Here is a 15,595-nt window from a genome sequence, read left to right as displayed (position 1 = left end):
ACACTAACTTGAAGCAAAAGGTGATTTCCAAAGGCAAGGAAAATAACCCAAGAGTTCAAATCAACACACAAGAAGTTTAAGCGTCAAGCGATGTAAACAACTCAGTCAAACTAAAACTCCGACACAAGCCTCAAGGCTCATCATTGTTGGTTGGCATCCATGATTGTCTTTTCTTTTAAATGAAGATATCCTCGTGTGTCACGTAAATACTTCCCCATCAAGAGAGACGAGTACTCTTATACTTTTTATTGAAAAACAGAACACAGCCATGAACACGGAGATGTTGAGGCCAACTGCAGTGCTTCACACACTCAGCTGCGAAGAGTAACATTATACTGTTTACACACAACCGTGCATGGTCAATTACCAGAAGAAAAACACCAGAGCAAAAGAAAAAAGAAAAACAAACAAACATTGTGATAACAGAGAAGCAGAACCAAAATTAATTACATGGTGTGCAGAATAGACATTCTCTTCAGGACAATTTGCACAACACTGCAACAGGCTGCAGGAAACCGAGCAGAAACCCGAAGGCTTAATTGACATTCAGTAAATAATGCCTGCACAATGCACAAGCTGTCGGGTACCCTCTTGAGAGCTCACTTACAGTAATCTGTGGCCTTCTCTTATATATTTCCATATTTAAATAAAACAATCTTACATATTTACAATATTTCCTGATTAAAATTTCCACAAGTAAAAAGACGACACCAGAGTGAACTTAAGTGCTTACAAAACTATTTACACAAACTATTTACAATCAATTTAAGGAGATAAAGTACAATCATTTTTTATCTTAATTATCTTCACACAGAAAAGAGCATTTTCTTCATTGTTTTTGTTGACTTCAGAACACTCAGCAGCTTTTAAATTTACAATGTAAACCATGTGCGGTACTCCACACTCACTGACGTGTCTTATTTGGGGATAGAACACAGTAGGAAAACTAATAACACAAGAACATTGATTCAGAAGTGGGATAGGATATGAAGAATGGTCGTAAAGACAAAAAAAAAATACAAAAAATCTGCTGGTCTGGAAACCAACAACATGTCAACTCTGCATCCCAGGTGAGAGAACAATATGAAACATACACAAACAGGATTTTACTCTCTGCACGACCTTTAAACTTCACTGTACATCAGTGTTAAATGAGCAAAGCTTGGAGTCTTCAAGTGTAACTTGTATTAGGTAGTCAACTGCACAAGGTGACATTTTGGTTGCAAACTAATTAACGAACTGCTCCTATCAAGGACCTTCAAATAAACAATTTTCAGACAGCGTCACATAGAGTCAAGGCCCCGAGATTAAAGGCATCATCCAGTGAAACGGTCATCCTTCATTCTACAAAACGGTTTCTTTTTGCTTTTCAGTCCCCTTGCAGACTTGGACGGCACAGTGCTGAGGTCAGAAACACAAGCCACAAAATGAGGTCACTTGAAGAAGGCAAAGCGGTTGTGAAGCAGCAGTAGCAGCAGAAAAAGAAGGCCTTGAGTTCACGTTTTCCTTCAGGGAAGAAAGTTTCACTGTTTTTTCCTTCATATTTAGGTTATGGGATATCCATGTCATCCATGCTCACAATTTGCTTCTGCAAAAAAAAGAAAGAAAATCAAAAATGAAATGAAATGAAACAAAAAATGTCAAACTTGTTGTCATTCTCGAAAAAAATCTTTACTGATTTGATACCTGAGGATAAACATAACCGTCAGAGCCGTTCCTGCAGATGTGCACCTCGTCCTCAGTGGTTTTCTGGTACACCGGATTATCAAAGTGAATAGTGTTGGTGTTCTTCATACGCCAGTGTCGCCACATTAATCCCGCCCCCAAGACCAGCAGGCACATGATCACTGTGGAGCACGAGAGGAGCCGAGGGTCATTCGGTGAGCTCAGAAGGAGCCGCAGTGAAAGCGAAGGCAGATGAGATTACCTTGTATTAATGTCTGCATGGGTGAGCAGAGTAAACTGACAGTAAGAGTACTTACTGAGAGGCACCACAACGTAGAGAGCAACAGGATGGGATGAAGGGGCTTCCTCCGGGGAACCTGCCAATCTTGCACCTGAAAGGAAATAAAAAAAAAAAACCTAAAATATTAAAATACCACCCAAGAGCAAAACTGACAAAACTGTGCTGAATATTGTGTTTGAGGTATTTTGTAATGACTTCATCGAACATTCTAGAGCTTCTTGGTGTACCTGTAGCAGTGGCAGCAGGCGGCTGTGTGCTCGGTCTGGGCCGGACAGACGAGGTCGTCGGCTTTTTCTGAGGAGCCTTAGTCGTTTTGCTCGGAACGCGCTGAGTAGGAGCTTTCGGTGGGAGCGGGGCGTCAGTTTTCTTTTCAGTAGAGGGTACGCTTGGGGTTTCTGAGGAAATAGAAATTACAACAATTGTATTCTCGATGAGAAAAAAAATTTAAAATCCGGTGAAAACCGCCAGGTGCAGGGGGACGAATTACCTCTCACACACTGCCTCATGTCAGCTCCCATGGTCATGTTGTCGGGACAGACGCAGGTGTATTTAGGGGACTGAGCGTTGATTTGAGGAGCAGGCAGACACAGAAACTCGCATCCGCCGTTCATATTGTTCGTTTGTTTGCACCAGTTTGTACCTATCAACAAAACAGCAAAAGCAGAGAACATTGGCACATTGCAGCATGACCTTTTATCTTTTTATGTGGTTGTATCATTTTAAGATGTGCCTTCGTCTATTGGGACAGGTTGAGACTCATTCATATTTTTGTCCACTGCTGAAAAAAAGCGTATGAACAGGTCTTATAATGACAATGTGTTTCTTTACCGATGGGTTGCTTGAGGTTGTGATGCAGCACAATGTCCTCTGGCTGCACCAGGTCCTTTGCCAGCTCGGTGATGTCTTTCCCAGACAGGCGGTTGGCACTGAAAACTGCACTATTTGCCATGTCAGTCCAGAATACCTTTTCCTGTTTGAAAAAGAAATGCAGCTTGAGTGTCGTTTCTCTTTCCGACTAAATGTAAGCAGCTTATTTATTAAATAACAGCCATCCAGTTATGATTTGATGGTAAAACCTCTTTAATATTTCGTCATTATTTAGTCAATATTTCATAATTTTCCGTTGCTAACCTCAAAGACAGTCAGGGATAGGGGATGGGCGAGCTTCTCTGTGTTGTAAATGACGACGTGCCGGGTCCCTCCATTCACGTCAATACTGGAGAGAGTGTGCAACTTGGAGTCCACCCAGTACAAGCGCTGGTTAACCATGTCTGTCCCAAAGAGGAAAAAGCAAAACCCACAAAAGTAGGGTTATTATGATCCTTATGCAGAAAATGGAAATGAAAGGCTCCTATTATAGTCACTTATAAAGTTGTGCCAACCGAGAGTGATGCCATTGGGCCACACAATGTTGTCAGTCACCAATGCGACGCGGTCCGCTCCGTTCAGGCCGCTCTTCTCAATCTTAGCCTTCTCACCCCAGTCTGTCCAATACATGAAGCTGAAAAGGACATGGCAAAACAGATAAGAAAAGACTGAAAAGCACAGTAACTAGTCCAAGTATTGCCACACAAGTTGTCTATTAACTTACTTATTCACTGGATCGACGGTGATGGCTCTCGGCTTTTCCAAGTTCTCCCTGATGAGCGTCCTTCTCTTGCTTCCATCTGTTCTTGCCACGGAGATAGTTTTCAAAACGCTGTCCGTCCAGTAGATGTTTCCATGGATCCAGTCCACGGCGATGCCCTCGGGAGCTTCAACCTCACTGCCAATCACCACTCTGTGGTAGGAGGAATTACCAGCCACGTCAAACTTCGAGCTGTCAGAAAGGAGGCAAGAGGAGATGGATTCACTTTGGAGACGAGACAAGCCAAGACGAAATACGGACATGTGTGAGCGAAACACACGTGTTCGGAAAGTTCCAGACTTTTTCTTACCAGAAGATTTTCTTCAGAGACAGGTCAGACCAGAAGATCATCTGGTTTGGAATATCGACGTCCAAAGCCACCGCGTTTTTCAGCCCCGGGATCAAACGTACATATTCTCTCTGGTCCACTGTCAGCTTCCGCACCTCATGTCTGTTAGTGAAGTACAGGGTGGGTAGCATGCCTGCAGGAGACATCTCAGTGTTAACGGTCCGTAATCAGTTTCTTAGGAAGTAAATATCGACAAAGCTTTCTTTTAAATGTTGACCTGAATCAGCTTTGCAGGTTTTGGTCATGGGGTCGATCGTGTAGCCCTCCTCGCAGTCACACTTGTAAGTTCCAGGCAGATTGTTGCAGATCTGATCACATGTGTCAGGCTCATCGCATTCATTGATGTCTGCAGCCGAGGGAACAGAAAAAACATGGTTCGCATTCAGAATGAGAAGCCAGGACATTGTGAACGATTCTTGTTTTTCTTGGAATAAAGCCTGTAATATTGTGGGCCTCTCACCTTCACAGGTTTTCTTGTCCATCTTCAGGACGTAGCCAGCAGGGCAAGAGCAGTTGTAGCCAATTTTCAGGTCATTACAATGATGCGAGCAGCCGCCATTTCCTGTCAAACACTCGTTGGTGCCTGCGGAGATGAGAAGCCACAGAGTACTCAAACACTATACATGACAAGACAATTTCTAATGGCGCTGAGATCAAGAGGAAACCATATCATTCAAACAACAAACTATCAAGGCTCGTGAGTAGAGTTTGCTCTATTGCTCATTTTTCCATACGGGAACGTGGTTATGATGCTTATTTTTCCTCCAAATTGCAATCCAGCTAAACTTATGCTATTTTTTGGGGGTGAAAAAGAATTGCAGAAGGTGTACACACCACATTCTTTCAAAGGCTCGTCGGACCAGTCCATGCAGTCTTTCACCGTATTGCACACCTTCTCCATGCCGATGCACTCCCCGCTGCGACATTGGAACTTGGTTGGGCCTTCACATACATTTGCTATTAAAAAGAAAAAGGGGTTACAAGCTACTCTATAATCCAAGATTATGATAATGTTGCACTGCTTTCCCCAACACTTTTTCATGGACCTCAAAGAAGAAACAACGAGTGAAAAGTGATTTAATCTTTGTGAAAGTTACCAGCATGGCAGTCTTGCTCATCACTGAGGTCAGTGCAGTCACGCTTGCCGTCACACTGGAGGCTGCCATGGATACAGGAGCCGTCTGCGCATCGAAACTCATCAGGGCGACAAGTAGGGCGACCTAGAACAAGAAAACAAAGGGTTTAAAACATTCTGGATTGCACCAGATGTGACCAAAAAAAAAAAAAAAAGAACGCTATGGTGTAAAGATTGGAGGGGACAAGCATTGCCAACATGATTTACTGTGCAGCTTTTGTCAGCTTTAATGGCACAGAGCATTAGCAGGCGGGGCTGAATGGCAGCAGGATGTATGCTCACGAGTGAACGGACTGTTCGACCCAGCTCGACTTTAAAGTAAACACTGACTACAAGTCAAAGACGATTCGCCGGAGCCTCGGTTTACAGAAGAGACAATCAGTGGAATGAAAAATTAAGAAAGCCCAGGAACTCACTGCAGTTGGCCTCGTCCGATCGATCGTCACAGTCAGCGCTTCCATCGCACAGCCAGTTGTTGTGAATACACGCTCCATTAGCGCATTGAAACTCGTGAACGCTGCAGGGCTTCTTCTCCAGGACTTTCCCGTTGCAGTTTTCTGGCCACTCGTCTGACCCGTCAGAGCAGTCTGGGTCTCCATCACAGCGCCACAGGTTCGGCACACACACAGTGTTGTTGCACTGGAAGGACCGAGAGCTGCAGGTGGGTTTGGGGCAGGAAACCTCATCTGAGCCATCAGAGCAGTCGGCGTCTTTGTCGCAAACAAAGGAGGTGGATATGCACTGGCCACTTGTGCAACGAAACTGGCTAGCAGTGCACTCTTTAGTTGCTGTGGGAAGTAAAAAAAATTGGGAAAATGCCAATTTATTATTGTTGACAAGTAAATTCCTCCTGTTGTCTGCACAGGAATAAAACACATTCAAGTTCTGTTTTCATGTACAGCGATAGCAAATCAGGTAGTTTATTAATCTGTGCCTCACTATACCATAAATGCAGTTTATTTCCATTTCTCTCTTCATGTGAAGTCTATGTAGTTGAGTAAAAGCTCATATAAGATATTTCAATTGTTGTGTATGGATTTGTCCATCCTGTTGCTGATGCTCAGTTACCACATGTGGTCAGCTGCGTTTCTCCTTTTGTTTAGATTAAGCCTGCTTTTACTGTTTACGTTGAAAAACTTACTGCAGTTTTTCTCGTCAGCTCCATTGGTGCAGTCAGCTTTGCCGTCGCAGTGCCATTCTTGAGGGATACACTGATTCGTGGGGGCGCCACAGTTGAATTGGGAAGATCTGCAAATTTTGGCCGCTACGGAGGGAAACATACCTTTTAGTCTGATGTCTCATCAATGTATTACAGGTCAGTGCTGTGCTGCGTTTGGCCATTATTACGTTACAGTACACGTTTCTGAGGAATGTCTTAAAATGACTTCTTTTTCCTTTCATTCACACTTCTTTTCATTTCACGCTTATTACCGGTACTCAATTTTTTTGGCATATTCTCGAAAAGTGCACTTCTATCTCACATGTTAACTCATTTGAATTAAAGCAATAGAAGATACATAAAAAAGCAGACTCAAAAGATCTTTTTTTCATTTTCAAATTCTCTTTTCAAACAATTTTGACAGACAATTCAAAAAAACAGTGACTAAGTGAATGATTTGGGAGAATAATTGTTGGAAAATTATACGTTGATAACAGCTGAAAATGCAGATTTTTACATTCAGTCCGCCTGGAAAAATACAGATTTGCTCGACAATATGATGTACCACAGGTTTCAGGGAGTTCGTCCGTTCCATCGCCACAGTCGTCGGTGTCGTCACAAAGCCACTTGGAGGTGATGCACCGGTTGTTTCCGCACGTGAACTGAGAGTCACTGCAGGTGTAAGCTGCATCTGTAAATGATAAAAACAGGACAAGAGGTCAGTGCGACAAGAATACAAACCAACCTTGTCAGCGTTTAGTGTTGAATCTACACCTTATCCATCACGTGCACCTCGTAGTAAAGTGGGGTCGTGTCAACACACATACACACATAGAAAAGGCACTCCTGTGAAGTTAATGTTTGACCAAAAAATATACACAGAAAAGAAATTACAACCCAAGGCCACTGAAGTTCAGATAAGTGACCGTGTGAAAGCCAAACCTTTGATTTGCCGCTTTACTCAAGGGAGATCGTAAAACGAAGTTTACAATAGTGTGTAGTTCCACAACGGAAGTCAGAAGATGATAAAAAGTAATCAATTAGCAGAGAGAGGAAGTCCAACAACGTTGTTTTTCATTTAATGCACGCAAGTATATATTACAGATATGAGGCATTTTGGTCAAGCTTGTGTGATTTTGAATTTTTTTTGTCTTTTAAATGTTTTTAGTCATCATTATTTTGTACCATCTGGTTTAATCAATATGTTTCAAGGTGGGTTATTATCAGTTATATTTATTGTGATTTAATTAGGATATTTCTTATACATTTTCCTTTCTCTTCGTAGAATATTCCATTTATTCATCAGTCATCCTTGCAACCCAACATTTCTAGTCACAGTTGTGCCGAGTTTCAGTCAGCATTTTGGGGAGGCATCGTTTCCTAAACTTTATCATGTGACTGCATATCTGAATGTAAACACAACATGTTCATAATGTAACTGCACAATCTGCTACAAATTCATTATCATCATTCATGATATCAACATCACAATAGGCTACAATACAAGATACAAGAAGAGGAAGAGCACTGTTATTTGGAATCAGAAAGACATCATATGATGAAGTGTTTGTTTATTCATGAATGTGTCTCTGTGCAAACAGTTTTTCTTTTACCGTTTGTATTAGTCTCTTCTGGTCATGATTCAGCTGTGTTAAAGGTACTATACAAATAAAGATCAATGGTAGAAAGAATCTGGTGATAAAATGAAAATTGACGCCAAAAAAGCATTGAAAAAAAGAATTCTATTTATTATTTCCCCCCGCGAAAAAGAAATGATTTTTAAAAGTTTGTGAAAAAAATCTAGCCAATGCCCATCCAAAGATTTCTTGTGTGGAACTGGATTTTCTTTTTTTTTTTTTAACAGGAATGTAGCAGTAGTTTTTCTACTACGGTACATGTGACCTCGGGGTGACTGTGTGACTGTCGGGTTCAGAGGCCTTCACCCCGGATCTTCACACCTCAGTGAAACAGCCCATCAAACAAAGACTCCATTGACATCAAATCACATGTGAAATTCACACAAGCCGCTCCGGCTTCTATTAGTAGGTGCGTTTCATCCACCCCCCCAACCAACTAACCCACCCACCACCACCACCATCACTTCTTGCACCGTTCATCTCTCCTGTGACCTGGAGGCTGGGGACATTGTCAGACTATCGCTTTAAGACAATAGCATGGGAGGAGTCCGACAATCACCCCACCAGTTGCTCATTGGTGGCAGGGTGGCATTCCTCACTGCAGCATCACCACAGTGACCTGGAGGCAAGAAGCTGAACAGAGGGAGGTCTGTCAACATGAACGTGCCACTGAGTCATGACAGAACAGGAAAGGTGGGACAGGTGACAACTGAAGACTGATATTTGTAAAATGACGAGAGGATGCTTTCTTAACAGTCACGTCCTCTATTTGAAAACTGCATCAAAATGTTTTTTTGTTTTTTTTTAAAACCCAAAGAAACAGTAAAAAACATAAGTGGCAAGTTGACTTTATCTCCTCTTTTGTTTTGTTTTTTCCAGACTTCAGACTGGGTTTTTCCAAAGAGAGAAAAAAAACATTTCCTGTGCAACCCATACGTACGCGTATGCTCTCACCGAAACCACCAAACAGCGGGCGTATGCAGAGGAAGCCAGGCGTTTCAACCAGCCGGGGCTTCCAGGAATACAGTTCACGAAGCATACACGAGCTGCATCACAGGATAAGCAGTGATAAACTAATAACAAAACTAAAAGACTCTCCATTCACTTTCCCTTTTTTTGGACTCAGCCATTTATGACACTTGAAAGGGTCCAGAAGTGGGTCAGACGCTGGCACTTGTTGACCTTCAAACTCTTCACCTCCTCTGGTGAGGCTGGAAACTATAAACTGCTCAGGCCCGTGTTTTCATTTTCCACTCTTAATCTTTCCTGCAATCTCCACATATGGGTCAGGAGCCTCTCTCGACGTCAGTTTGTTGAAATTAGGTTTCTTTTTTTTTTCTCTCTTTACTGTAAATCTTTCAGAGGAGAGAACAAAAAGTAGCTCTCACTTGGCTAAGTGGGAGGTTTGAACATTCATATGGAAAAATCATTTCAAATATATTGAAGAGCAACCGCGTGTATCTGTGATCATCCAAATTTTCAGTTTAAATGTGTCATCAAAGCAGCAGGTCTCTTTTCAACTCCCCGGGAAAGTGAACAGGTTCACACCCAATGACCTGCAACATTTTAATCAAAAACCTGCAAAATTGTTGACAAAGGGACATAAATAACCACAGTTGCGAACACCACCGAACAAGAACAATGAAAACACAATGTGCCACTAACATCAATACCTGCAGAAGGATAACACCACAGATGGCAGGTAAGAGGATGTTAGCAAGGAAATAAATCCTTTAGGTTCCATTTATAGCAGTGTTTCATAGGGTGCACCATGTAAGGTCAAGTTCAGCCTCAAACACAGACACGCTCCTACTATTCAGTTCATATTATGTTTGAATGATGTTTGACAGCAGAAAGAGGAAGAGAAACCAGATACCAATAACGGGTTCAGTGAATTGTCATAGTGCAACATGACAACAATCCTCTCCTGAGACCTGAGACATTACTCTGTTCTCTAACAATGCATTCTTGTCTTTTTATGCTTTTATTCATTGAAACATGCAACTGTGCGTTAATAAATAGCTGGGATTACGAGGGTTGACACCATACAATGGTTCAGTAATTCAGTAAAGTCATCTTCTTTCGCATATTGCAAGACTACCTCATTTCAGGAGTTTTATAAACACAAAATGAATCCATGTCAGATGTTTGAACAAAGAAACACTTGCATGCCAACGCTACTAGCTAATCTAATGACTGTAAGTGAGCACTATCCACTGGAAAAAAGTTTTAATCTGAAACACTCCTGACGGAAAGTGAAAATCGTTTGGTTTGAGAATGTAATGAAGCTCAGTGTTGGTCTTTATTCCTTGATTCACTATGATTTTTGTGATGAACAGAGGGAAATAAATCAGCTATGCCAATTTTGTCTTTGACTGTGTTCATTTGGTACTTTGTTTTTAGGTTTGACTGTTTTTTTAATGATGTTTTGCTTCATTGTAGAATGTAAAATATTAATTTAAGTTTGTGTTTTATTTTTTACCTACCTCACACCCACGTGAAGTGGTTTTATAACCCCCTGGAAGTTATTTTGTCAGGCAACATGTGACGCCCTTGTTCAGTGTACAGTATGAATGCCAAGAGCGCGCGCGCGCACAATTAAATATTCATTATGGATCACGCTGAGCAGCTAAAAAAGAAATGCAGACTTTCCGGCACCCCCCTTTTTTTATCTGCTGCTTGCGGCAGGGAAGAAGACAACTTGGCGTGTCAGCCACACCCTCCCTTCCTCGTTGACAACCGCCTGTTTCTGCGTTTGTTCCGCCCACCTTGAAACTCTAACTCTGCCGGCGAGGGTCTCATCCTGACTGGTTGCGGCGCTCCGGTCTGGGACGCAACGAGCCAATCACAGTGTCGTGCGTAATTCCATCCATTTATCACAAAAATAATAACAATAATAATTATAAAAAAAACCTACACTCAGATAGAACTCCAAATGATTATATGTTCTAATATTCGTTTCTTTTCGACACTCATGATAATCGCCGATTTCACAGGCGTATTTTTAAAAATTAAATCGAGTTAAGTCATCCTGCTGAGTTCATGTGACGCGCAAAAGCCAATTGAAACGTTTGGAAAATGTGTCGTATGAACACACAAATTACAAAGGGGGCAGAATATCACTGACTTTTAAGTGCACAGTTTAAAAAAAAAGAATGTGTGGAGACAGATCTACGAGCAGCAGAAAACAAGAAATGGACACGAAATGAAATGTCCTACCTGCTTGAGCCAGACATTGAATCAAGATGAGCAGACAGCAACATGCAGGCAGCCCAGTGGGTCTCCCCGGCATCCCAAACATCTCCACACGGCTTCTTTTTTCTTTTCTTTTTTGTCCCTTTTGGCAGCTAAAGAAACGTCAGTTCTGGGTACAAATATGAACTTGTGTTGACGTTAATGTCAGAGCCTGTGCGTAAAAGAGGAGTGTGGTCCAGGCGGAGAGGACAGGCTGCAGAGTCACGCTGAAAGTGCGCACAAAAGCCAAATACGAGCAAAATGATGAGGGCTCCGAGGAACTTTTGACTTTTTTTTCTTTCTTTTTTTTCCTGTGATGCTCACAGAAGGGCGGTCCTAGAGTAGTGGTGTGATATTTTAAATTGTACGTGAGCAACGTCAAAGGGAGGAGCCACAGTGTTGCTGCATCATTGAAAGGCTCAATCATCATTATCATCAACCGCATGTTTCCTCCCAAACCGGTAGGTTTTCACATACTTGTGTGTGTGTGTGTGTGTGGCACTGACACACAATTAGGTTATTAAGTCAATTATTGAATTAATCCAAGTTTTACTCAAATATATCCACATGGATAAACGCATACATTAAAGTATGTAAAATAGTTTACACTGAATGTTGGTTTACACTAACCTCCACGTGTAGTCAGGCTTACTGTACAGTTGAGGTTTGGTTTTGTACATTGAAATAGTAGCGGAAACAAAAGCTTCTGCTGCCATGAGACCACATGTGAGCATGTGCTGCCTCACCACACACGCTCGTTTGTAACAGCAAAGCTTTATGAGTGCAAACAGTTACAACAGTAACTCAAGGCTGTGACTCACATGTGGAGTCGCTTTGTTCTGCTATTCAACTTCCTGGAGGGAGGATTTGTACTTAGACCCATAAAATCATCTTCACATGAAACAAAATGAAATAAGGCTTTATTTGACATTCACTTGAAATTGTTGGCCAACATTGTTTTCTCCTGTACTACCCACTTTCATATCAACCAGAGCAATAATGGGAAAACTCAGTTTAGTACAGAGAGTCGAGGAAACAGACACTCACACTAAATATTATTTCTAAATATTAAGTAAAATCAATCCAACCAATGATCCGTCCATCTTGTTTCTCCATGCGCATTGGGAGCCGGGGTGTGAGGAATTTAAATGGAATTATGGTGGATTATGTTAGCTTTATATTGCTATTAGTGGTTGTGTTCCTTGGCCACGTTGTTCACGCTCGTGACGTTTCCACCAATCCAGTAAAGGTGGCTGCAAGCTCCCGAGGCCTGGCCTCGTACTCCTCGTGGTTTGTCAGAGGCTTGGCCACCATCGCCGGTCCATTGCGCCACCTCAATTGACAAAAGCCAGCCGTTCAACTGGGCTGACAACTGTGCAGCAGCTTTCACCCAACTCTGAACAACTCTTACCGAAGCCCTGGTCATGGTTTACCCTGACGCTGAGCAGCACTTCATCGTGGACACGGATGCCAGCAACGTTGGCGCTGAGGCTGTCCTCTCGGGGTGGACATGGCATGACTTCGCTTTGAGATTTAAAATTCACCTGAAACCCATGCAAATGTTAAACATTACGATAAACTTCTTTCTGCAGTCCACGGAAAAGTGAACAGATGATTTGCAATGGAAAATATCCTCATTATGAGACATGCAAATTGTTTTCCTGTGAGCCACTACAGAGAGAACTGCAATTTACAGGAACTCAATGGAAACCTGGGAGGCAGAAGCCTTTTTCACATGTATCTTTTCCTGGAAGTGACTCTCACTGGGAGGTGCTTGACGTTAACCGTCTCCTCATCCCTCCCTTTCACTTCCCAAAGTAGAATATGTGTCTCCAATTGCACAAGAAAGCCATCGAGTGTGTTGATGGTGATTTGTTATATTAAGACCGTGGGATCACAGTAAAACTTGAACAAGATGTGACGAGTTTGCTGAGTGAACGTTTACCGAGATCAAAAGAGCCGTGGTTTTAGTTTTAAATCGTTTGTGATCGGGGAGCCGAGGAGAAAGTTAGTTCAAAGGACACGGAAATGAAAGCATGAGAGTGAAATAGACGGAGACTCTTCGCGTGCTCGTGTGCGTTGTAGATGTGGGAGGCATCCCTGGAATGTCAAACAAGCAGCTGGATTATATATTCTGCACCACACACAATGTTAACACACATGTTGATGCTCACTGAAAATGGAGCTTTATTGTACCTGTGTGCTTTTTTTTCTCTTTCAAACTCCATCTGCCACCTGTGCACAGGTTAGTAAATGATTAACTCACTGTCTTGTGAAGACGGCAGTGAGTCACATGCAAGCCATTCTATTCATGTGTGTTTCCATAAAAGCCTTCTTGTGATATCGGTGATATCGTATGTTTACATTGTCACACTAAATTGTTTGCACTGATACATTTGCCAAAACTAATTTTCTCTTTTTAAGTTTTTCACTGTGAATCGGTTGAGTTGTCTGAATAGAAAAAAACATTTCGAGCTGCATTCTGTTGGTGTTGTGGCACTGAGTCAACTAAAATGTAACAAATAAATTTGATAAAATGTTACCAGTAAAGCTGTGTTACAAAGAGACAAATCTAAGTTATATGTCTTATGGGTTCCCATTTTAAGTAAACTTTTATTTGATCTGAGAGCAGCATTATGGAATTTTATTGCTTGCAATGTATCTTACATTCTTTAAAGGTGACGTGGAAAACATGTTAAATTGCGACAAAGTGTATCTGTTCTGCTCGGCTACCGATCAAAATGTCTTTTTTGCAATATCTGAGGCAAGTTATACAGCAACTTTGAGCCTTTATATATATATATATTCAAGTCAGCCTTCAGGTTGTAACCCAGAATAGAAATCAAACTGAAAGTCATAACATCTTGCAATGGGGCAACACTGCAGAGTGCTTCACCACTTAAACTGCATTGTAGGAACTGATGTTAATCAACAAAAACAATTAAGTTCACAATACTAATTGTGAAAAAGGACCAGTGGCTAAAAGTAGTGAAATACATCTTCTTAATGGAAAAGGTGACACACACACACACTCAAGACTACAAGAAATGGACTGTATACAAGACTGGAAAGGACAATAGTGGATCCTAAACAAATGAGCAATGTATAAACCCATCTTTAAGGCTTGTATAACATGAATACATATCCTATGTGCCTTTGGTTTTCTGGCTTTATGTTTGTATTTATGTTTGTTTAGGAAAATTGTTTTATGTTAAGGAAAAAACAAAGTTTAACGCGACTAAATTGGGCCTCTTTATTGCAAAAGCTAAAATTTTAACTTTCATTCCCCCTTGATAGTGTCCTTGTGCAAATATCAGTCTGTCCGTTACAAACAAGTTGTGAAAATATTCAGATATTTCAAGTATATTACAAGTATGAAGGGTGATATCAGTGTTTGTAAACCAGAGAACAAGACAAATGAAACGATCACAAAGTCACTACAGTATCAGCTCAGACGATTAGAAACTGTCACAGTGTCGCCCTGTCGGATACGTTTGCACAAGCTTTTGTAAAAGGCGATAGTGATATCCTCATGACAGGTTTTGATAAAATTAAAGCCAGGGAATGTAGATACAACCACACATTTCCAAATGAGCTTGCTGTGCTGTATTTAGAGCTCTTCTATTATCCCATCTGTGTCTAAAAGTCTGTACGTCATCGGAGAAGAGAAAATCTGAAGCAAGGCAGATGAAGCCTCTGCCGTCTACAAACACAGAATATCTTCCTTAAAAATGATCATTCATCAGTATGCAGTGTTAATCTGTACATTTAGTACTGTAGCACTGGCATTTTAGGATATTATCCAGGCAGAAAAGTGAAATTAATTCATTTAATTGTTATCTGTAACATGCTGTTTTTCGGTAAAAGAATAGATTTCTTGTTTTACCCTGGAGCAGCTTTACTTCTTATACCAAAGGCCTCCTTTTAAATGTGACATATTTATCACAATGTTCTGTATAGAAACACTGACTGCTTTTCTTTCCCTGCTGCCTCGGTTTGTGCTGTTTTGGGGAACCATTAACGTTTTCCTCCTTGGCCAGATGTTAGCAGCTGGTTTTGAGTATCTGTGGGAGGAGTTTAAGAATTCCTAGAAATCACGAAAGCACTCGGGTCAGTATAAAACACTCGACTCACTGTCCAGGCTGTGTTTACACCCCCTCCACGCTGTACATTTAGCATATTCCTGCCCGTGCCAGCCAACATGTTTACAGAGTAAACATAAACATGTGGGTTAGAGAAATGTTGTTGATGATCTGGATAAAGAGTTACTGTTTGCATTTATCAGTATGACCTTACCAAGAATGGAGTGTGGCAAGGTTTCCCTCCGAGGCCAAATCTAAGTTGGAGGTTGTTGGTTGCTGGATGAATGAGGTCAGACAAGGTCAAAACACTTCCTCGATACCCAAAACATGCTCAAGTTTTGCCCATAGTACTATTTTTTGATTATAAAACAATTACAGGGGCAATTAAAGATAACTGTGGAATGAA

General features: G+C 41.4%; 1 protein-coding gene across 1 annotated transcript; it reads right to left on the bottom strand.

Annotated features, from left to right (window-relative positions):
* Nucleotides 1–238: 238 nt before the first annotated feature.
* Nucleotides 239–11,309, bottom strand: ldlrb (low density lipoprotein receptor b). Its single transcript, XM_080518875.1, has 18 exons — nucleotides 11,093–11,309; nucleotides 6,802–6,927; nucleotides 6,219–6,341; nucleotides 5,494–5,865; nucleotides 5,040–5,162; nucleotides 4,777–4,899; nucleotides 4,403–4,525; nucleotides 4,160–4,288; nucleotides 3,904–4,075; nucleotides 3,558–3,785; nucleotides 3,349–3,467; nucleotides 3,098–3,237; nucleotides 2,795–2,936; nucleotides 2,454–2,606; nucleotides 2,194–2,361; nucleotides 1,983–2,057; nucleotides 1,687–1,847; nucleotides 239–1,588 (listed from the first exon to the last, which is right to left on the bottom strand). Exons 1-18 carry the CDS (start codon nucleotides 11,172–11,174, stop codon nucleotides 1,550–1,552), a joined length of 2,598 nt encoding a protein of 865 aa, XP_080375001.1. The 5' UTR covers nucleotides 11,175–11,309; the 3' UTR covers nucleotides 239–1,549.
* Nucleotides 11,310–15,595: the final 4,286 nt, after the last annotated feature.

The sequence above is a fragment of the Blennius ocellaris genome (genome assembly GCF_963422515.1).
Source record: "Blennius ocellaris genome assembly, chromosome: 3".
NCBI classification, from domain to species: domain Eukaryota; kingdom Metazoa; phylum Chordata; class Actinopteri; order Blenniiformes; family Blenniidae; genus Blennius; species Blennius ocellaris.
This window is presented reverse-complemented; position numbering and strand designations above follow the sequence as displayed.